The 24,470-nt window shown below is 47.0% G+C and overlaps 1 protein-coding gene across 1 annotated transcript in view; it reads left to right on the top strand.

Annotated features, from left to right (window-relative positions):
* The first annotated feature begins 1,870 nt into the window (after nt 1-1,870).
* The window catches only part of LOC141052988 (uncharacterized), a 78,235-nt gene continuing 55,635 nt past the window's right edge, over nt 1,871-24,470 (top strand). Inside the window, exon 1 of the mRNA XM_073550313.1 lies at nt 1,871-2,315. Coding sequence (XP_073406414.1) covers nt 1,871-2,315 — 445 coding nt within the window. The remainder of the gene's footprint in view (nt 2,316-24,470) is intronic.

Here is a 24,470-nt window from a genome sequence, read left to right as displayed (position 1 = left end):
TTCTTCCCTTGGCATAAAAGACCTTGCCCTGTCCTGGATTTCCTCATACCTTTCTGACCGCACATTCAGCGTTTCCCACTCCCACACTACCTCCTCATCCCACCCCCTCTCTGTTGGAGTCCCCCAAGGCTCTGTCTTGGGGCCCCTACTTTTTTCCATCTATACTCTTGGCCTAGGACAACTCATAATGTCCCATGGCTTCCAGTACCACCTGTATGCAGATGACACTCAGATCTACCTCTCTGGCCCAGATGTCACCACTCTGTTGTCCAGAATCCTGGAGTGTCTATCAGCCATATCCTCCTTTTTCACCTCTCGCTTCCTAAAACTCAACGTAGACAAAGCTGAACTCATTATCTTTCCTCCATCTCCCGTATCTTCCCTACCCGATCTATCTATTATGGTAAACGGCATCATGCTCTCTCCCGCACCTGAAATCTGCTGCCTTGGAGTAACTCTCGACTCTGCCCTGTCCTTCAAACCACACGTCCAAACTCTTGCCACCTCCTGTCGCCTCCAACTCAAAAATATTTCCAGAATCCGTTCCTTCCTCAGTCCTCAATCTACTAAAACTCTTGTACATCCCCTCATCATCTCCCACCTTGACTACTGCAACACTCTCCTCTGTGGCCTCCCTGCTAACTCTCTTGCACCACTCCAGTCTGTCTTCAATTCTGCTGCCAGACTAATCCACCTCTCTCCTCGCTCCTCCCCTGTCTCTCCCCTCTGCAAATCCCTCCATTGGTTCCCAATTCCCCAACGAATCCAATTCAAAGTACTAACACTGACCTACAAAGCCATCCACAACCTTTCCCCTCCCTATATCTCTGAACTAATCTCCCAATATCTTCCCTCACGTAATCTTCGATCCTCCCAAGACCTCCTACTCTCCTCCACACTTATTCGCTCCTCACACAACCGCCTCCAAGATTCCTCACAAATATCCCCTATCATCTGGAATACCATGCCTCAACATGTCCGATTATCCACCACCCTCGGTTCCTTCAAACGGAACCTGAAAAACCCATCTTTTCAGGAACGCTTACAGCCTGCAATTACCATTCTGCCGCCTCACCACCGCATTAGCTGCCACCTCATCACCACCAGAGCTGCTGCACCCCCGACCTTCTGTCTCTTCCCCACTATCCCGTAGAATGTAAGTCCGCAAGGACAGGGTCCTCTCCCCTCTGTACCAGTCCATCATTGTAAATTTGCTTACTGATAACGATATCTATAACTTTGTATGTAACCCCCCTTCCCATGTACAGCACCATGGAATTAATGGTGCTATATAAATAAATAATAATAATATTGCTTTTCGAGAGTCACTAGTAATGTGAAAACCTATTTTTCCATCATGGTCCTAAGTAGGAGCCTTGCTTTTTGCTGGATGAGTAGAAGTTTTAATTGGCATATTTTTTTGGCCACATCATGTGTTTGTTTTTATGTCTTTTTATTCCAATATTTGGGAGACAGAATTAGCAAAGGCAGTGGAACAGCATGGTCTACTGGCTCATGGCTTACGGTTTACTGTTTAATTGTAAACTATTATTGTCTTACTGAATAATTTGAATTGAGATTTGCTATCAACATTTTATGTACAAATGTAACATTATAACAATATTTTATTCAAAAATATTTTGTTTTTATTTTTTGCAGATGACGGTAGCAGGAGATCAGAGGGACATCTGACACATTCATTTTTTAAATCAGAGGACCTTGATCGCACACAAGATGCAATTGAAGAGAGAGAGAATTTTCCAGATAGACCATCTTCTCGCAGTGAAGATATATCATCTGATGCTTTTAAACAGGTCCTATCTTCTGATTCATCACAGAAATATTTTAACAACAAAACCTTGTTAAATAGATGAGAATTCACACACTGGAAAAGCTACATTCCTGCTCCGAATGTGGGAAACGTTTTGCATCTGAGTCACATCTTACTGTACACGAGAAAATTCACACAGGGGAGAAGCCATATTCCTGCTCAGACTGTGGGAAAGATTTTAAGCAGAAATCTTATCTTGTTATACACCAGAGAATTCACAGAGGAGAGAATCCATATTCATGCTCAGAATGTGGGAAATATTTTAACAATAAATCAAATCTTATTAGACACCTGAGAATTCACAGAGGGGAGAAGTCCTATTCATGCTCAGAATGTGGGAAATATTTTAACAATAAATCAAATCTTATTAGACACCTGAGAATTCACAGAGGGGAGAAGTCCTATTCATGCTCAGAATGTGGGAAATATTTTAGCTCTAAATTAAGTCTTGTAAGACATGAGATGACAGATGAGAATGTTCCATGCTGACTATACCGCAATACCGCATAGTCATATCATGATGGGTGTTGCTAACCTAATAATACAACAAGGGTCCCTTTTGTTGGCCAAATTTGACAATTATTTTTGCTGTCAAATCTTATGTATAATGAATATTTGCAAAATTCTTTACTTTGCCAAAGTATACTAGATGATTGTGATTCATTCATTGATCCAACTACATTCTACCATTTACCTTTTCCTGTTCCCTCTTTATGACATTAAATAGCCAGGAAAATATTATCTTCTACAATTACTCAGTAACAGTTTTTTTTAATATATTCCTTTTCCATAAAGGGGTTGTCTGTCTCGTGAACAAAGTACATTTGAATCAATAGACCTTGGAATAAAAATAATGTCCACAATTGAAGGTTTAAAAAAATACCCCCCTGCTGAGATAATCTTAGAAATGTGCCCCTGCTGTGTATTGTGCAATGGCGAGAGGATACAGACAGGACAGGGTGGGATCACAGCGGATTCTTTCTGTGAGGTAAAATATGTATTTAACAGGAATGGAAATGTTTGACCTAACAAAATCAGCGGTGATCCCATACTGTCCTGTCTGTGTACGCTTTTACTTCCTCACCTGCCCAGGAGCTGTGATCTGTTGAGATAATTCTCCCCCACGGTCAGACACAGACATTACACAGTGCACAGCAGAGGCACATTTATACGATTATCTCAGCTCAGCTATATATATATATATATATTTTAACATGTTCAACTGTGGAACTTTATTACTCCAAATTCTCTTGATTAAAATATACTTTGTACAGGGGACAACAACAGAAAAGCCTGCAACTGCAATTGTAGCTATGAAAAACACAAAGGAATTCGGAATTGGCAATTTCCCCTCTTTTGCAAATAAATCTGCATCTTCGCACGCTGTAGGCTTCTCCAATACGGTTTTGGAATAAATTTTGTAATTTTATTTTTTTTAAATACTTATTTGGTATCCCTATTGGGCTATCTGAAAGCACGAACAAAATGCTGGGAAGTTTTTTTTTTTTAATTGGATATTTTTATTAGAAATTTTAATGAGAAATTACAATAAGACGCCTTCCATACCTTTCCTTTCTCCCTACCTGGAATGCTAGGATACAAATGTCTATAAAGAGACCACCTGCATAGAAGTATTGGGGCTGCAGCAACATCATATGTTATACAGAGCTATAGCGCTATCTCCATGGTTCTTTATACAAGGACATATAGATCAGACAAGGTCCTCATATTCAGGCAGTTTCTATTATTCTCAATCACTCTTTATATGAATAAGATCGGTGAGTCTTATTATACCGAGCAGAGAAGCTCCAGAGACAATGACCTCATCCCGGTCTTATACACTGGAGGCCAGGCCCGGAGTATCCAGCCACGGGACCCGGATTCTCTCGTTTTTGGCTCTAGCATTTCTTGTAGAATAAATCCCTTTCTCATACAGTCCTGTAGTAATGACTTTGTTAATCACGTTTTTGTAAGAGGGTTAATCTGAATCCAACTGTTATCAATTTATGTGCAAGAAACAATAAACGTCCTTCTGCAGTTTTACCGTGTGTGTGTAGTGTCATTTCTTTTACATACCCTAACAAACAAAGCTTGGGGTCTCCGACCAAACCTGCTGATTATGGTATATTTACAATTGTAGGTTGGGCCACTCAACACTGTCAGCTGCTTTGTGCGGCATCCAATGAGAATATGGTTCCTCCTCTGTAATTATCTGATGTGATCTTAAGGCTTAAGAGATGCCTAATATTTATGGAGGTGGAATTATCAGACATAAATATGGTTTTCTACTGATGTATGATTGGATATAGTATTATCCACTATCTATTGGCCAGAACTTTGCCCAATATCTAGACATAAGCTGTTTAAAGAGAGACAGGCCAGTATGAACCTGGTAAGAAGGCATCTTTCCCAGACTTTGGCAAGACAACAACAATGGTGTACTGCACTGATGGTGGCAAAGATTCCCGAACCAGAGATTTATTAAACAGTTCCACTAGCTTGGGTGCAAAATATCTTTATTTCTTTTGTATATTTTCCTTGAAAGGCCATCCACCCAAGGAGGCTTTTCAGTGGTCATAGATCCTATAGTTTCAATGTTTCCAAGCTTAGAGCCACATTAGGAAAGTCTCTTGATTCCGTAGATGGTGTTGCCAGTTTGACCTGATGGAGAAATTACGTGATCTCGTTCATTGTTTGCGATACTGTAGAAGTATATTTCCAGTATGGAAGGTGAATCATGTAGTAGTTGAGCTAATATGTACAACTCCTTGTTGGAGATGAGTTACATTTTCCCATTCTTCAAAATGTTTAAAGAAGAATTACTACTTATCGGCCATGACCATCTAGTGTTTGTTTAGTCTGTGCTCTGTGTAATCTGTCCTAGGTTCTCACTAAAGGCCCTTTTACATTTAGCGATGCACCAGCGATCCGACCAGCGATCCGACCCAGCCAGGATCGCTGGTGCATCGCTAAATGATCGCTAGTGAGCTTTCATACAGAAAGATCTCACAGCGATGCAGCAGCAACGCAGCACACGATACTCACCTTTCACACACAGCGATCCTAACGTCCTCCCGCCCGCGTCCAGCGTCGCTCGTCTCACACAGCAGGAAGTCTCAGCAGGAAGCGCCCGACGAGAGATGGAGCCGGACATTCTCGCGCGATCAGCGATGGACAGCGGGGGAGCCGGTCGCTGGTAAGTATCACACATAGCGATATCGCTAGCAATATCGCTATAACGTCACAAAACCAGTGACGTTTTAGCGATATTGCTAGCGATATTGCTTAGTGTAAAACCCCCTTAAAGGGTCTTGTACAAATCTGTCTTAAGCCTCCCTCAGTGTCTGGTGCAATCCATTATCTAAAGGCTCACATTTGTCTTATTTTTATTCTTTAAGGGATCCCCTAAAATCTTCAGTCATTGTGTCACATGCTCTATGCATCGAGCCTTCCCCTCATGCATCCAAAAGCATTCAGAAGGTGGACTCCCTATTGCTCCCCACTATCAATCACTGGTAACCAAAAAAAGGTTTAGTTGCCAAAGTTTAGGTATCATAACGACATATATCTCGGAAACTGAGGACTACGATTAGAAGAGTGATCTGACAATGTTCCAGAAAGAAGGCCAATACTATGTATGGATATGGAAATTTTCAATGATCCAGTTTCCTTGTAAGTTATTATTTTACGACATATCAGGACATTAATCTGTAGTTCCATGATTACTTTAGCATCTGTTGTTAGAACATAACGCAAAGGCAAAATCGCCTACATGTAATAAATCACCTAACTTTAATCTACTGAGTAGGACCTAGTAACAATTCTACTAAAAAAGATTCAGTACACAGAAAATCAGACATTTCAACAAGAAGCCATGGCCGAAAGTATTGATGCCCTTAAAATTGTTCTAGAAAATGTTGTTTCTCCCCAAAAATTTTTGCAATGACATATTTTGTTATACACGTGTTAATTTCCTATTGTGTGTATTGGAACAAACAACAAAATCATCAGAGCAAAAAAAGGCAATTTGGACATAACCTGGGAGATTAGCTGGACAAAATTGTTGGCACCCTCTACTTAATATTTCGTGTCACACCCTTTGGTATAAATAACTGCAGTCGCTTCCTAAACCCATCAACAAGCATCTTTCACCGTGCATGTGGTGCAGGGCGGTAGCCATTGGGAAGATACTAGTCTCTTGCATCCCAGATCATTACATGAAGGTGGGGGGTCCTGGCTCGGTGTGTGGACTTGTGCTGTGTACGCCCGTGCAGGCCACATGTAACTAATGATGATGATTTGCCAGGACCAGATGTTTGACAGTTCAATGAAGGAGACCATAATTCAAAAATAAACATTTTACTGAACAGGACCTTGGTAGGCAATATATAGCATAGACATCAGGTTCGCAACATGTTTAACGTTTTCTTCACAATACAGAGCATTTTCCACAGTTTCAATTCCTTCATCTTTACTCATTTATTCTCTATTTCTACCATTCCCCTTCACTTCACCACAGCAAAGCTTAGGCCTGGATCACACTTCCGTTTTTTCAAATCCGTCAAAATCCGTCGGTTTCCGTCAAAAAACGAATCCGCCATTTTTTTGGAGGATCCGTTTTTTTGTCCCATAGATTTCCATTAGCGGTTACCGCGGATCCGTCAAAAAACGGATCCGTTTTTTTTAAAAAACGGATCCGTTTGCGGCAAAAAACGGAAACAGATCTGTTTGGCGGACACAAAAAACGGATGTGTGAAACAGGCCTTAGTATTACAGATCAGATTGTAAGAGTCTATGCTCAAGCCATGGTTCCGCATCCTTTTCCCATTAGGAAAGCTACTTCGTCAATATGGCCGGTGCTTATCTCTTCTCATCTCACCTGCTGTGTCCCATTTAGGCCCGTTTCCTTTTTGAGTTATAAACCCTAGACCACACTGATAGGTGTCCTTATCCAGGACCCATGTCTGATCGATCACTCTGTTTTGCTTCACTGCTCAGGATCTCACTATCCCATGTCTCCTCTCTCATAAGGGACACCCACGTCATGCAGCACTGCTCATATTTGACCTTAGATCTTTCGGCCTTCCTGACAGGAACTGTCATTTGTTCCTTGAGCTTAGCTCCTTCCCACTGTGGGCTAATAGCAATCAATAACTCTTGCTGTCCCTATAGTCAAAGAACACACATTGATGCATTACTTACGCAAGTCACAGTTCACATTACAATACCACTTGTTCTTCAAGGCGTAAACGCAGGCAATATGTCCTCCTTACAGCTACACACCCAACGGTCAATTATGCTTAGATCTCTTATTGTGATATGATGCCAAATAAGAAGGCAGACTCTTCTTCACCTGATGGAAGGCTGCCACAATAAATAATCTTGGCCCAGAATGCAGCCAGTTGGGCTGGAAAACAAACGTTGCTCTCCATATAAGTACTTGGTGCCTCCAGATTGAGTTTGAGGTCCCACACTAATAATAATAATAATTTTATTTCTATAGCGCCAACATATTTCACAGATTGTATGCACTAAAAGGTTGAGACAAGAGCGCAATAGGGTCTTATCCGGGTAAAATGTATAAATATAAAGATATTTATACTCACCTTTTCAAAGAAAAAGTAAAGCCTGTATAGTATGTCAGCCTGCTGCACGTTCAACGGTCCACGGCGGTGACCGCAACAAAGTTTCTTTAGGAATAAATTCTTGGACTTTAGGTGCGCTGCCAGACAAATTCCATAACCACACAAGGTTAAAAAGTTAACCCTTTAATCCCTACGCGTTTCGAAGCATAACACTTCTTCTTCAGGGGTCAACCCCTGAAGAAGGTGTTATGCTTCGAAACGCGTAGGGATTAAAAGGTTAACTTTTTAACCTTGTGTGGTTATGGAATTTGTCTGGCAGCGCACCTAAAGTCCAAGAATTTATTCCTAAAGAAACATATTTCACAGAGAATTACATTTTAGTGGGGACTTGTACAGATAATGAAAGACATTACAGAATAACAATAATCACATAAATCAATAGTAACCAAGAGGAGCGAGGGCCCTGCTCGCAAGCTTACAATCTATGGAGCTAGCAGAGAAAAGGTTTTATTATGAGACCAGAAATCTCTGCGTCACATCAATAAAGACAGTAAGTGGTGATCCAGAGAGGGGCTTCCGGTGGTTGCTTGAGGTCTCCAGATAAAAGGAACAGCAAAATATAATCATCATGGGGTCTTATATACCAACTTGGGCCGTGTGAAAGTATTTTATTTAAAAAGTACAATAGCTACACAAGATTTAACAGCGCGTTTCGGCTAGATAAGCCTTCATCAGGCGTCTACAAAATAATGCCCCATATAACCTACTTATACCTGCTCCTATTTCACATAAGTGGAGTTCCCCAAGAAGAGGATCCGATCATTGCTATCCTCTTATGTATTCATGTGGTGGGTAATTAACATTCAGAGTGTACAAAAATACATGTATATATAACTCAATTGATGAACATCATAACATTTTACTGTTTGTCTAGAAAAATTAAAATATCCAACTAAGAACAGTAATTTCTCCAATATACATACAATATACATACAAATCTTACAGGATGTGACCCTTTGATAAATTGTCATCACATTTACTACACATAGATAGTGCTGCTTCTTCTCCTCCCTTTCCAGGTTATACTTACTCAAATCAATAAAGGGAATTTGTCCCAGTCAAAGAAAGTCTCTTGTCAGAGAGAGGAAGAAAAAACATAAAACCTTGCCCAGTATTCACATGGTGCCACCCCGCACACACTGCCCCGCAAGCTCATACCCAATTGGCTTTGCCCCATCCAAATCATTCATACATGGCTCTATCTTATCACCGCATACACACATGACTCTGCCTTATCCACATCACAGTAATAATGCTCCACCCTGTCCACATGTGGGGAAGGTGACTTGACGGACAGACATGACTGGTAGTAGGAGGGGACGGTTTGTGCACTAGAGATGGAGATTGACAGGATAGAAGGGTGACAGCTGGGAAAGGTAGACAAGAGAGTGCAGTACCTAGAAATGACCACAAGATGGCAGGGGGAAGCAGTTCAGGACTCAACAGCAACTTAGGGCTTGAGAAACGCTTAGTCATGGGGGGTGGGGATGTGGGGAGGAGGACTCACAGACAGTGAAATGACAGGTACCCACGGGACCGCCATCAGGGTTCCTGAGGGAACGATACTGGGAGGACAATAAAGGGAGAGACTTGACTGAAGTTGTCAGGGAAACAGGGGGTGGGGCAAGCTTAGAAGGAGCAGGGGGCGTGCTGAAGTGGCAGTTGACAGAGAGCAGGACAACAGACAGGAAGCCGTGTGAGACAGAGAGGACCGAGGGAGCAGACGGTGTGTTGTGGAGAGACCGACAGGGGCCTGTGAAAGGAAAGCTGCGGACTCACTGACTAGTGACACGTGAGAGACTTGCACCGGCAGCCGCTCCCCGCATACGGTCCCATACAGCGACTCCCGCTGTTTCCCACCCTGTTGTGACAAGGCGGCTACCTCGGGCGACCGCTGCGATGACAGACCATTCCATTACAGCGGTCAGGACACTGCCCCCCTGCCTTCTCCCACAGCTGCGGCCCTGTCATCATCGGCCCCAGGGGGCGTCACCTCGCTACAGGCGGTAGTAGAGGCCCCCGTCCGGTTTGCTAAGGGACCCTGAGCAGAGGTTGGTGAATGGTTATATTTAGAGACTGCGTCATCACCGCGCCCCATCAGCACCGTTTCTTCAGGGCCTGTTGTGCCCAACCGGCATCGCTTCTTCAGGGCCTGTTGCGCCCCACCAACACCGTTTCTTCAGGGCCTGTTGCACCCCACCGGCATCGCTTCTTCAGGGCCTGTTGTGCCCCACCGACACCGTTTCTTCAGGGCCTGTTGCGCCCCACCGTCATCGTTTCTTCAGGGCCTGTTGCGCCCCACCGTCATCGTTTCTTCAGGGCCTGTTGCGCCCCACCGGCATCGTTTCTTCAGGGCCTGTCGAGCCCAATTTCATCCCAGAGTATTGAGGCGTCAAGGCAGCCACATCAGCGACCTCTACGTGGCCACGCCTGTGATCCTGACAGACCCCTGGAAGGATAAGTGTACTATAGGAGATAAGGACCCCCAGTTTGGTCATACGTGGCCTATAGCACCCGGGCCAACCGGGTTAGTCGCATTTACCACAAGGAAGTGTTGTTAGGTTTGTTGAATCCCTGCGTGGACTGGTGTTTTGTTCATACTTTTTGTTTGCTCAATATAGCCCCAGCGGCTACAGTTTATAAAAGTTATTTTCACAAACCACACCCAGTCTCGTGTCTCGTCACTGCATCCTGCGAACCTGCTAGAACCCTACACTTGGCGTAGTCAGCAGGATGCAGTCTCCGAGCACAGACAGTGGTGCCCCAGATCAGGGTAGAGCTGTAAACTCTACAAATGATGAGGGTCCTCGTACCAGCATATCATTGGGGGCCATGCTGAACAACCTGCCTAGATTTTCCGGCTCCAATACTATGTTATGGAGCTGGACAGAGCGGATGCGGGGGCTCTTTCGGATGCACCCAATGACCCCTGATCTGGAGGCTGATGTGGCACTCATGGCACTGGATGGGGAGGCGCGGAGGTCAGTGCTGTTGAAACCTCGGGGTCACCGCAACACTTTTGAAAAAGTGTTACAGATAGTAGAACAGACCCATGGGGACCCTACTGATGTGGGAGAGTTAAGAACCCATTTGTTTAGTCGGATGCAAGCAGAGGGGGAGACGATCACAGAGTATATGAATGTCCTCCAAGAATTGCATACGGCTATAGAAAGAAAGGACAGGGTAGGGGCAGGACCTGTTGACATTACCCTACGTGACCTACTGGTGACTGATTTGCGAGATCCATTAGTCAAACAGGCACTGTGGGGACAGATCAGGATGAATCCCCGAAGAGATTTTTCAGAGGTGGGAAGTCAGGCCCGTGCTCAAGAGCAGGAGCAGGGGATGGCGGTCCCCGTGGGGAAAGTCCGAGATGTGGAGGCCTCCGCGAATGTGGTCAAGGAGCCTCAGTGGGTGGAAGAGATGAAGCAAGAGCTGAAAAGTATTAAGGGCGATTTGGCCGAAGTAAAGAGAAGAACCGAGACCGGGACTGGACGACCTGGCTTTAACCCCGGCTTCTGGGGATCACGCTCCCCGCGGGATGGTCAACCTACACAGGCCTGGTGTTTTGAGTGTGGAGAACTAGGCCACTTTGCCCGAGAGTGTCCACGGCGTGGGAGATACCCACCCCGGCCGCCATTAAACTAAAGGTCCCCGGGCTGGGGGGACGCCGCTCGGAGCCGAAAACCACAACTAGAGGTGGTGAAAGTCCCGAAGATTTGGCAGCAAAATGCCTGGTGGTTTGGGCAGAAGTGGAGGGCCGGGCCGTCCGGTGCCTGGTGGACACGGGGTCACAAGTAACCACTATGCCCGCCACGTATTTTCAACAGAACTTCCCGGAAGAAGCAAGGCCTCAGTGGGGGCTCGTGATCAGACTAGTAGCTGCCAACCAACTGCCGGTCCCAGTTGCCGGGGTGGTGTGGGTGCAAGTGACGCTGTGCGGTAAATCCCTTGGTCGCAGAGGGGTGGTACTGACTCAAAGAGAAGCTGACAAGCAACACCCCGTCACCCTAGGCATGAATGTTCTACGAGAGTTCGGCAACCTACTGCTCAATGACCCTACACAGAGGATTCTGAAGCAGTGGGGTTCTTGCACAGCCCAGGGACAGGTATTCCAGCAGCTGGTGCGGGGAGCACGGGTAAATCAGGACCGCCAAGAAGGCGAGGCTCTGGGTAAGGTCATCACGCCAGCGACTCCCCTGCTCATATTACCTCCTGTACAGACTGTGGTGGCCCTGCCCATTCGAGCCCCGATACCCTTGGAGGGCGTGGAGGTGCAGGTGGAGCCGTGTCACTCGGAGCACTTACCTCCTAGCATACTGGTGGCCCGTTCCCTGGCTACCATGCAAAAAGGAGCCATCCTGGTGCGCTGCGTTAGCCTTGAAGACCAAGACACCATTCTGAAAGCACGGACTGTGCTGGCCAAATTAGTAAGGCCTTTAGAAGAAGTGCTGCCAGCTCCTGCGGTTCAATTACAAGTACACCCCGAGGATCCTTGGGAAGTAACAATACGAACCTTACAGGCCCACGAAGTCTCGGCACAAGAGAAGGGCTGAAAAATTTTGGAGCAGATGCGGGCTGAGCTTTCTGGATTAACTGCAGCCCAACTCTCACAGATAAAAGCATTGCTGGGACAGTACCATGAAGTATTTGCTAGTCATGAGGACGATTTTGGGTGTACCACCGCCATCACTCATGAAATCCCCACAGCAGGAGCGGCCCCTATCCGGGAACGATATCACAGATTCCGCCACAACTCTATCAAGAGGAGAAAACTTTGCTGGCCCAAATGCTGCAAAAAGGGGTGATACGGGAAAATCCCTGGGCAGCCCCAATCGTATTGGTCCGGAAGAAAGATGGTACACTACGATTCTGTGTGGATTATCGTAAACTGAATGCTTGCACTATTAAAGACTCATATCCACTGCCCCGCATAGAAGAATCCCTGTCCGCCTTGGGAAAAGCAACATATTTTTCAACCTTGGACTTGGCCAGTTGGTACTGGCAGGTGCCCATGTCAGAAGAAGATAGAGCCAAGACGGCGTTCATATTGCCCATGGGACTTTCAGCAATTGATGGAGCGGTGTCTGGGAGATCTCAATTTTGAGGCTACGTTGAACATCTGGACGACATCATTGTCTATGCCGCCAACCTTTGAGGACCACCTGAAGCGGTTGGGACAGGTACTCAGCCGGTTGCAAAAGTACGGGTTGAAGGTGAAGCCTCAGAAATGCCACCTATTTCGCTCTCAGATTGAGTATCTGGGTCATGTCATTTCGGCAGAGAGTGTGAGGCCATCCCGAGAGAAGGTTGCTGCTATCCAGGAATGGCCTACCCCTGAGACGGTGAAAGATGTGCGGGCTTTTCTGGGGTTAGCCGGATATTACCGTCGCTTCGTAAAGAATTTTGCATGTCAAGCTCGAGCCCTGCACGACCTGCTGAAAGGGGCTCCCGCTGGGGCCAATGGGCAAAAAATCCAGTGGCAACACCCTCAGGAAGAGGCCTTCCAAGACCTCAAGGCTGCGCTCTCGGATGCCCCAGTGTTGGCTTATGCGGATTTCTCCCAACTGTTCATCCTGCACACTGACGGGAGTCTTCACGGGCTGGGAGCTGTGTTGTCACAGGTTCAGGATGGCCGGGAGAGAGTGATCGCATATGGAAGTTGCTCACTCCATGACTCCGAACGTAACCCTGACAATTAGAGTTCTTTTAAGCTCGAGCTCCTCGCAGTGGTGTGGGCTATGACGGAGAGATTCGCAGAGTACCTAGCGGGCTCCAAGGTGGTAGTGCGAACTGACAACAACCCGCTGTCTCATTTGGAAAACGCCAAATTGGGGGCTCTGGAACAGCGATGGGTGTCCCGGATGGCGAAGTACAATTATAAGATTATCTACAAAAGAGGGGCCGAGAATGTTCATGCAGACGCCCTCTCCAGGATACGACATACAACTCCAGGACAGGATCGAGACGAAGAATTAGGAGAGGAAATACCGTTCGCTCTCACTGCTGCTGTGCTCACGACTGACAATAAAAAAAATCTTCCTCTGAGACCCCAAGGGGCATATTAGAACAATCCCAGGATAAGTGGATACAACAGCAACAATAAGACGAAGAGGTTGGCCTTCTCAGGACATGGGTCGCCGCTGGGCAATTACCCACTGACTCTCAACGGCAAAATTTGACTCAAGACCTGTTGCTTATGCTGCGACAATGGGAGAGGTTGGTTATCCGAACGGGATTATTGTATCGTAAAATAACATCACAAACAACCTCAATGATGGTTTGGCAGGTGGTTACGCCAGGAGCCCAACTTCACGTACTGGCTAGGGAGGCTCACGAAAAAGGGGCCCATTTCGGAACAAAAAAAACTTTGCAATGGCTGCAACAGAAAGCTTACCACCTGCACTTGCCGGCTGTTGTGGACAAAATTTGCCAGACCTGCCGCTTGTGTGAACTAGCCAAACCACCCACTAAGCGAGCCGCAACACAGACTATTGTGACCTCAGCGCCCCTTGAGCTCCTGATGGTGGATTATCTGACCATTGGGCCCGCATTTCAGGGATACGAACACTGTCTCGTTATGGTAGATCATTTCACCAAGTTTGCTGTGGTCACCCCCACTCGGGATCAGACCGCAGAGTCAGCTGCCTCCGCCATTTGTAGAAACTTTATACAAGTATACGGCTGTCCTCAATGAATACATTCTGATCAGGGAGCATGTTTTTTGGGAAAAGTCATGGAAGAACTACATCACCTCTATGGAATTGACAAATCCCGGACCACACCGTATCACCCGCAAGGGAATGGGGCTTGTGAACAATTTAATCGGACATTGATTCAGATGTTGCACACTCTGGAGAGTGACAAGAAGGCCCGTTGGCCCGAATATGTTTTCAAATTAGTTTGGGTCTATAACAATAGGGTACATCGAGTGACTGGCTGTACCCCCTATTCCCTGTTGTTTGGGCGAGAAGGAAAAGGAATCACGGAGGTGGAGTTAGACCCCGAAGAGCCTCAGCCCTGGACTGGAGTGTCGTCTTGGGTCCGAAATCATCACCATCGGCTGCAAACTCTTCACCGAATTGTACACACCAAGCACTGAGACTGGGAGCACCCAGGGAAGAATGCAATCCCACCTCCTCACCTCCAAAGCGGGGACCGGGTGCTTGTACTAGATAAACGCCCCCAGAGCAAACTGGAGCCGCGTTGGGAAGAAAGTCCTTATCGGGTCTTACGCCGTATCCATCCGGATGGACTGGTGTGCGAAATACGACCCGAGGATGAAACACTGCCCACTTGTGCTGTGCATCGTAATATGTTACGCCCATGTACTTCCTCCAACCTGAAGCAACCGGAGCCTATCCCGTCGACATCTGAACCACCTTCCGTATGTTGGGACCCGGACGATGACGAAGATTGTCTCCCAGGACCCGGAGGCCCTCCACTCAGTAATGAATCATCTGACACAATTAGCCCGCCCGCACCAACCAGCCCACCGATGTCCACCACCCCAGACGACTCTACCTTAGTCGAACTTAGACGCTCCAAGCACAGCCGGTAAACCCCCTGAACGATATGAGCAAGATCAATTCATATGGCAATGAACATTGAAACCTCTACAGACCGACCTCAATAGACTAAGGCCCTTGCCAGAGGACTGGCGAACTTACAGGGTGGGGGAGTTTGGGGAGGACTCCCAGACAGTGAAAGGACAGGTACCCAGGGGACCGCCATCAGGGTTCCTGAGGGAACGATACTGGGAGGACAATAAAGGGAGAGACTTGACGGAAGTTGTCAGGGAAACAGGGGGCGGGGCAAGCTTAAAAGGAGCAGGGGGCGCGCTGAAGTGGCAGTTGACAGAGGGCAGGACAACAGACAGGAAGCCGTGAGAGACAGAGAGGACCGAGGGAGCAGACGGTGTGTTGTGGAGAGACCGACAGGGGCCTGTGAAAGGAAAGCTGTGGACTCACCGACTAGTGACACGTGAGAGACTTGCACCGGCGGCCGCTCCCCGCATACGGTCCCATACAGCGACTCCCGCTGTTTCCCACCCTGTTGTGACAAGGCGGCTACCTTGGGCGACCGCTGCGCATACAGACCATTCCATTACAGCGGTCAGGACACTGCCCCCCTGCCTTCTCCCACAGCTGCGGCCCTGTCATCACTGGCCCCAGGGGGCGCCGCCTCGCTACAGGCGGTAGTAGAGGCCCCCGTCTGGTTTGCTAAGGGACACTGAGCAGAGGTTGGTGAATGGTTATATTTAGAGACTGCTTCATCACCGCGCCCCATCAGCACCGTTTCTTCAGGGCCTGTTGTGCCCCACCGGCATCGCTTCTTCAGGGCCTGTTGCGCCCCACCGACACCGTTTCTTCAGGGCCTGTTGTGCCCCACCGGCATCGCTTCTTCAGGGCCTGTTGCGCCCCACCGGCATCGCTTCTTCAGGGCCTGTTGTGCCCCACTGACATAGTTTCTTCAAGGCCTGTTGCGCCCCACCTGCATTGCTTCTTCAGGGCCTGTTGCGCCCCACCATCATCGTTTTTTCAAGGGCCTGTCGTGCCTAGTTTCATCCCGGAGTATCGAGGCGTCAAGGCAGCCGCATCAGCGACCTCTACGCGGCCACACCTGTGATCCTGACAGACCCCTGGAAGGATAAGTGTACTATAGGAGATAAGACCCCCAGTTTGGTCATACGTGGCCTATAGCACCCGGGCCAACCGGGTTAGTCGCATTTACCACAAGGAAGTGTTGTTAGGTTTGTTGAGTCCCTGCGTGGACTGGTGTTTTGTTCATACTTTTTGTTTGCTCAATATAGCTCCAGCGGCTACAGTTTATAAAAGTTATTTTCACAAACCACACCCAGTCTCGTGTCTCATCACTGCATCCTGCGAACCTGCTAGATCCCTACAGGGAGATAGGAACCCAGGAGGGGAATTCCCGGTGAGAGAGGGGATAAATAGGACTGGTTGGGGTTCCAGGCAGGCTAGCCCCGAGAGGAGCTCAGTAGAAGACATGAACAGAGAAGAGCTTGACCAGGGAACTGACAGCAAAGAGACAGTCAGGGGGGTGGCCCTGACCCGACGGACTGCAGGACAGACGAGGCCCCGGGGGTACCGATTGGACGACGACCTCGGGCAGGTGAAGCGCTGGCGGAAGATTGGTCTAGGACAGCCCCAGCGAAAGATCCGCGAGGGACGTTACTTCGACTGGAAGAAAGGTGCAGGTACCCAGGCCTGGAGATGGAGAACTGTAAAGAGGCTGCGGTGCGTGGTTGCGGTCAGGAGGACGACGAATAAAATCTGGAACTGTTACAACTGAACTCTGCCTTTCTCTGGTCCTTGCTTCGCCTGGTGTCTTTGTCGTCCGGACGTGGTAAGCAGTGGACCACCCCCCAATCCCGGCCCCTACCACACACACACATGACTCCATCACATCCACATCACACTAATATTGCTCCACCCTGTCCACACATGGCTCTGCCCCATCCACATCACACTAACAATGCTCCACCCTGTCTACACATGGCTCCACCACATCCACATTAGGTCGGGGTCACACTAACCTGCACAAAATACGGTCCGTAGATTACAGGCGTAATACGGATGAATGACCCCTAAATAGTGCTCCGTAGGTCATCCGTAAGCAAGGTGCGGTCGCGTATTTTGCCCATGTCTGCATCCGTATGTAATCCGTATGGCATCCGTATGCAATCCGTATGGCGAGATTTTCTCGCAGCCTTGCAAAATGGACATTTAACGGTTTTGAGGCCTGCTAACAATTTAAATCATTAGCCTGCACCCTATTTATACACTCAGAAACAGGTGGCTGCCTCCATTCTGTCCATTTGTGACCTTGCATTCACGAGGTGTGTTGGTGTTCTTTGTGCAACATGGCAGAGGGTCTGAGATTCAATACAACTGAGCAGGTTCTCTTCAACTGGCTTTTGTCACGGCGCTTTGGGCAACCACACCCAGTGATAGTGGATCCGCGGAGGAGGAGACGCATGTGGGTCCATCCACTTTTGAGGCAACGACTCACAATAGGTCATTTTCACCGCCTCTATTCTTCTCTGCGGGAGCATCCAGTGAAATTTTACCAATACTGTCGCATGAGCATTTCCACATTTGATCGACTCTTGGAGACAGTGCGCCCTGGGATAACCTTTCAGGATTCAAGGATGCGCAAAGCTATATCTGCAGAGGAGCGACTTCTACTCACAATACGGTATGTACTACACCACCATATTCTCTATGTTCATGATGTATTGGGCAAAGTTTGAATTGTTGCCTTTTTTGAGTAAGTTTAATGCCCTCATCTTACTCCAAATATGGTTCAACTTACACACCAGAATGTTAGGTCTAATATGTACTGAATATCACTTAGTCATTGTACAACCAAATATGTGTGTGTTATTCTATCTAAATTCCTACCAAGTTTGGTCGGCATGTAACTGATGTTTTTGGACTTTCTGCATTCTAAAATTATCCATTTCTGTTGTTCTACAGCTTCCTGTCCACTGGCCTGTCTTATGCCGCCCTCCACCATGAGTTTCTCATTGGAAGATCTACCATTTCTGGCATAGTGAGGTTAACATGTACAGAAATCTGGACAAGACTCCATCAAGTGGTCATGCCCGAGCCCAGGATGGAAGACTGATTGAGGATATCAAGGGACTTTGAGGAGGAATGCCAGTTTCCTAATTGTATTGGGGCCCTGGAAGGCAAACATATACGGGTGCGTAAGCTGCCGAACTCTGGCTCCCAATTCTTCAATTATAAACAATACTTTTCTGTTGTATTGTTGGCTCTGGTAGACCCTCAATACAAGTTTGTAATTGTTGACATTGGGGCCTATGGAAGGATGGGAGACTCTAGAGTCTTCAATACTTCCATAATGGCTCGGCGGCTACGCACCAACCAGTTGGATCTACCACCACCACACCAGCTACCAGGCTCCACTGAAGAATCAGTCCCTTATGCCCTTGTGGCAGATGAGGCGTTTCAGTTATCTCGCAATGTCATGAGGCCATATCCCCGGCGCAACCTTGACCACAGGCGCAGAATTTTTAACTTGCGCCTATCACGTGCTAGGCGACTGGTGGAGTGTTCCTTGGGCATTCTTTGTGCCAAATGGCGGGTACTCCAGTCTGCCATTCAGTTGAGTGAACAGAATGTTAATGAAGTTGTGAAAGCCTGTGTGGTTCTTCATAACTTCACCAGGATACATGATTGTTCCTCCTCTGCTGGTGTTGTGCGTAGGCCAGACAATGTGCGCAGGGTGAGACCACCTATGAACCCTCAACGTAGACCGCTCTCTGGCCTCAAAGTGCGTGATATTTTCGCTAATTACTTTATATCACCTGAGGGGGCAACTTCTTGGCAAGACCATGCTGTGTCTATGTTATAATTTGTTTCTTTAATTGTGTCTAAATATATATTACTCAACCGCTTATGATTCTATGACTGTTTCATTGCATTGGTTAGCATATGTTAGTATATTGACAGGGTTTTTGAGAAATCACACACGTTAACTGTAGCAGACAAATTTTTAGTTTTGCCTTTTTGCTTTTTTTCTTAAAGGCAAACATAATATTGCCATATGAAAACTTTGGCAATGGTCCAAATTGCCCTTTTTGCATTATAAAACTTTTTTGAAAAGTAACATTATATAACATAACCCAAAAAAACATTAGGCAATAACAACATTGCTGCTTGAGAATATTTAAATACAATGGAAAAAAGAGGTGATCTCCATAACCTAAATTATTGCTAAAAGATAACACTCACATTTCTTCAGAATGTTTTCCAATCATAGAAATATTCCACCATGACAGGCAAGGCTACCTCACGCCTTTCAGACAGATATTAGATGTCTGTAGAACAGACAATATTTAACCATGCTATACTGGTCAAGTGAAAAGATGAAAAAACAATACTCACTTGTTAAGACATAGAGAGAGCGTGATATTCTGAAGGCTGGTCGCCTTGATTTGTTACTATAGATTGCTAGCAAAAAAGGTGACTACTTCTCTAAGGCCAGCACGCCTTTCCTAGGCATTAGCAAGTGAGTAGTGTATTTTCATCCTTTGACTTTACAGTATAGCGCGGTGAAATATTCTCTTTTGTACAGACATGTAATATCTGTCTGAAAGGCGTGAGGTAGCTTTGCCTGTCATGATAGATTCTTAATATGATTGGAAAACATTGTTAAAAAATTTGAATGTTAAATTTTTAAACAAAGTTTGGTGATGGAGACCACATGTTTTTTCCTTTGCATTTGGAGCACCAGTGAAACCGCACTGGACATCTACGGCCATCAGACTTATAAATCCTCATAGGTTGGGGAAGGGGAACGTGGAAGAGCAGCCTGTGGGTGCTGCTGGACACTGTGGCCAACATCGCCCTGTGTGGGGCCATACTGCTGCCCATGATGTGGGAATTGTCCTGCCTCCTGGGAATGTTGTGGGTACTGGCCAGAGTAATGATGGGGAGGGGCATCTTGTTGGCTGTGGTAGGCACGTGGCTCATACCCACCAAGATAGCCATATCGTCCCCAACCAGGTTGGGACCAGCCTCCAACACTGGCTGGGTACAAGTGGCCATATTGGGGGGTTGGCTAGAGGCTGACATTTGTGGCTGCTGAATAGAAGGTTGGGTAGTGGGAGGAAGGGGGTGAGGTGTAGGCCCACGTATTTGAGGATCCTCAGATCCTGCTTGAGCTTGCATTTGTGGGGGGTGCCTAAGGCACATGAGATTTCGTGGTGAAAGCTGCCACCTCTCAATGTATTCAAATAGTTCGTAGGGCGTATTGGGGTATGTGCAGGTATCAAGCAGGATCTGAAAGCATCTTCTAATACGGAGCCTGACCTCACGGGAAAGGGCACGGAGATAATTGGCCAGGTTGCGAGAGTATGCCTCCTCCCCATCATCAGTGTTAACTCTGGCTAAATAATTCAGGACCCCAGTGTCCACATTAGTGCGGGTATCAGGGGTAGGTATTTGCCATCTTCGGCTTCTTCCTCACCGGGATGTTGCAGCAGGCTGAGGGGAGCCCCAGATGTGGCCAGTTGGGCTGCTGCTGATATTGCCATGATCCTCTGCTGGTGCTGATGCAGCAGCAGCACCAGATGGTCCTGGTGGTGGGCTTTGGGGCGCAGACAATGGAACATCCTGACTTGATTCCTCACCCCTGCTCCTAGTAGGGGGAGAAGATGGGCCAGCCACCTCTTCCCCTGCAGACCCAGGATCAATGATGGGGTCGGTTTCCGAGCCAGTGCCTCTGTCCGTAAGGTTGGACTGAGTTCTGTGAAGAAATAGAACAGAGCCAAAAATAAATACCTATTTTTGGCCCTGTAAAGTATCTGTGTAATGTGGTGTGAGGTATCTACTTACGGTCTCAGACCCAGAATTGGGGCGAGGAAGAAGAGGCGGTCGTAATATATATATTTTCGTTTAACGTAGCCAGCATCCCCACTCCTGGACCGCTGCTGGCGTTCCCGGCGGTATTGGTCCCGGATGCTTCGCCAGCGTCTCATCACATCTTCCACTGCAATGTGACAGGAAATATTGTCAAATTCACATACTTGATAGGTCACATTTGCTACCAGTAGTCTAGGCATGGGGCCTTATGGGGTGTGCTTTCTACCCATGGTGGCATATCTAATTGGGCAGATACACAGGGTCTCTTTAGTTGATGTATCAAATAGCTACACTTAATAATTTGTTTGCCTAGGAGGATGAGGAGCTTGTGGCCTAAACCCAAATTATGGCTGCGTGAATCCACGTGTCACATCCAAATCTAACGGCCTCATGAGGAAAAAAGTACAAGCACAGGAAGGGGGGTGCTGATTCTATATTCCTTTTTTGTTGTGTGCTAAGGTTTACTCATGTTTGGCTTATACTTACGAATTTTCTGCTGCTCCTCACGTGGCCGATCACCAAAGTCATGGTACATCTGGCGACAGATGCGCCTCCATGACGCCTCCTTTCTTGCCCGGTTGGAATAATGGGCATCACATTGGTCCCATAGTTCGGGACGCTCCTGCACATTGACTATTAACATTTCCACATTAATGTAAGTGGACGCCATGATGCTGCTGTACTCCGTGGAGGCATACTTCCTGGATGTCTGGAGTGCTTTTTGAGCTCATTTGCATGTCTAGGCTTCCTGATGATGGATTGGCCCATTTCCTGTCACCAGCCAAAAGACCTGTGTATTGCTCGCAGGTCACACGTGTGGTCCGTGTGTAGCCCGTATTTTTTGCGCACCCATAGACTTGCATTGGCGTACTACGGCCATAGTACGCTGACAATCGCAGCATGCTGCGATTGGCATGGACCGTAGAATACGGATGAGAAATATACGGCTGGTGCGAGGGACCCCATAGAGAATCATTTGTCAGTGTCTAATGCGTGCTTTTAGCGCCTCTCACTCAGCCGTATTCCTCGCCAGTGAGACACCGGCCTTACACTTACAATGCTCCACCCTGTCCACACATGGCTCAGCCCCAGCTACATCACACTAACAATGCTCCACCCTGTCCACATATGGCTCCATCACATCACACTAACAATGCTCCACCCTGTCCACGCATGGCTCCGCCCATCCATCTTGTACACACACGGCTCCACCCAGTTCATGAATGGCTCCTCCATGGTCTCCTTGCACACACACTGTTCTGCCCCATCCACTTCACAAACAAATTGCTCCTTTCCATTCACCTCACACACATGGCTTTTCTTCATTTTTTTTTTTAGTATTTTTCTGTGTTTATATCTGTTACTGAGCACAGTGTGTATGGGCACCTACATATCACTTTACCTCTAGAGGTTTGTGGGTCCTTGTTTGGAGCTCTTGTGTTAATACACTGCGGGTGTGGCCCCCCGGGGCTGTGCACCTTTACCCACCCAGCTTATCCCAGACTGGTGTTAATCACAGTCAGACATGGCTCCTATCTCTTCTCCTGCCACTATGAGGTCTTGGTAAGCACAGAGAGGTGAGTCACTGGGGTCCGGCACCTTCCACATTGGGCACAGCTTGTGGTGGTCGGACGACTTTATCACCCCAAAAATGTTACCCAAGTCCCTCATGTGTTATACGGGTATAGTAATAGTGGCGGCCATGTGTTCATTATTCGCAGTGTGCTGACGCACCGTGTGTACATGGCTGTATATTGGCCGCAGCGTATTTGTACCTGTACAGATAAGGCCACATGCACACAGTGAGTATTTGGGGAGTTTTCTACCTCAGTATTTGTAAGCCAAAACCAGGAGTGGGACAGTCAGAGGAAAAGTGTAATAGAAACACATCACCACTTCTGTATTTATTACAATGTATAAATATATGCGGGGACAGTACAAAGACTTTTCTAATGATCTTTTTACTCTTAGACCTGTGACGGGGACAAGGGGGCATCCTCTACGTCTGGAGGAAAGAAGGATTAAGCATACTCACAGATGCAGATTCTTTACTGTAAGAGCAGTGAGACTATGGAACTCTCTGCCATATGATGTTGTAATCAGTGATTCCCTACTAAAATTTAAGAAGGGACTGGATGCCTTTCTTGAAAAGTATAATATTACAGGGTATATACACTAGTTTCCTTAATATTGCGTTGATCCAGGGAGCTAGTCTGATTGCCGTATGTGGAGTCGGGAAGGAATTTTTTTCCCCAATGTGAAGCTTACTGTTGCCACATGGGTTTTTTTTGCCTTCCTCTGGATCAACATATTAGGGCAAGTTAGGATAGGATATGGGTTGAGCTAGATGGACTTAAAATCTTACTTCAACCTTAATAACTATGTTACCCACTCCTGGTTGTGGCCTACAAATACTGAGGTAAAAAACTTGCATAATATTCAACATGTGAATGTGGTCTCATAGTACGGGGAGCCGGCTCTGAGCTTTCTTGTATCGATCACATGATACAATCCCAGGTCCTGTGCACACAGAGCAGCCATATATGTGGAGTGCGGCTCTGCAGGTGGAGGTAGGTGCTGGAGATTCCCCATTACTGGGCGCAGGGGCATCAACCCCTTCTGTACTGAGACAATGGAGCGTATTTTTGTGTTGCCATTATTTAAGAATCATATCTTTTATTTTGTTCCTATTCATTTGAGCCAATTAAGAATGACAGGAAAAAGGAAACATGTATTACTCAGATAGTACAGCGCCGCTTTCTTGGCCCCCACACACAGTATATTTCCACAGTAAAGCCATGCCCGCACATAGTATAATTTTGCCACAGTACTGCTATTCCCCCAGTACCACCATCCCCCACACACAGTATAATGTTCCCCCAGTACCGTCCTCCTTCCCGCACACAGTATAATATTCCTACAGTACCACCATCCCTCCCGCACACAGTATAATATTCCTACAGTACCACCATCCCTCCCGCACACAGTCTAATCTTTCCATAGTACTGCCATCCCCCCACACACAGTATAATATTCCCTCAGTACTGTCATCCCCCCACACACAGTATAATGTTCCCTCAGTACTGTCATCCCCCCCACACACAGTATAATGTTCCCCCAGTACCGCCATCCCCCCACACACAGTATAATGTTCCCTCAGTACTGTCATCCCCCACACACAGTATAATGTTTCCATAGTACCACTCTCCCCCACACACAGTTTTATGCTCACACACAGTTCAGCCACCCCTACACACAATATAATGTTCCCCCAGAACCATCATCCCTCCCGCACACAGTATAATATTCCTACAGTACCGCCTTGCCCCATGCACACAGTTTAATATGAGTAAAAATCAGCTATTGTGCAGGGAATAATGTCGGCTCATCGCCGGATCCCACATCAAAGTTGGCATATGAAGTAAAGAGAGGTCATGTCATGAAGGGGTTAAAATTTACACACCAGAAAGGCTTGTATAGGGCGCTGGTCACACATAGGTAGCGCAGTGTGTCTGGCTTACAACCTATTAGTGACACCCATATTATTAGATTAGGCGACTGCCCAGCGCTATATAAGTG

Source organism: Dendrobates tinctorius, unplaced genomic scaffold (assembly GCF_039654945.1).
Source record: "Dendrobates tinctorius isolate UK_male_01 unplaced genomic scaffold, ASM3965494v1 ptg000164l, whole genome shotgun sequence".
Classification (NCBI taxonomy): Eukaryota; Metazoa; Chordata; class Amphibia; order Anura; family Dendrobatidae; genus Dendrobates; species Dendrobates tinctorius.
This window is presented reverse-complemented; position numbering and strand designations above follow the sequence as displayed.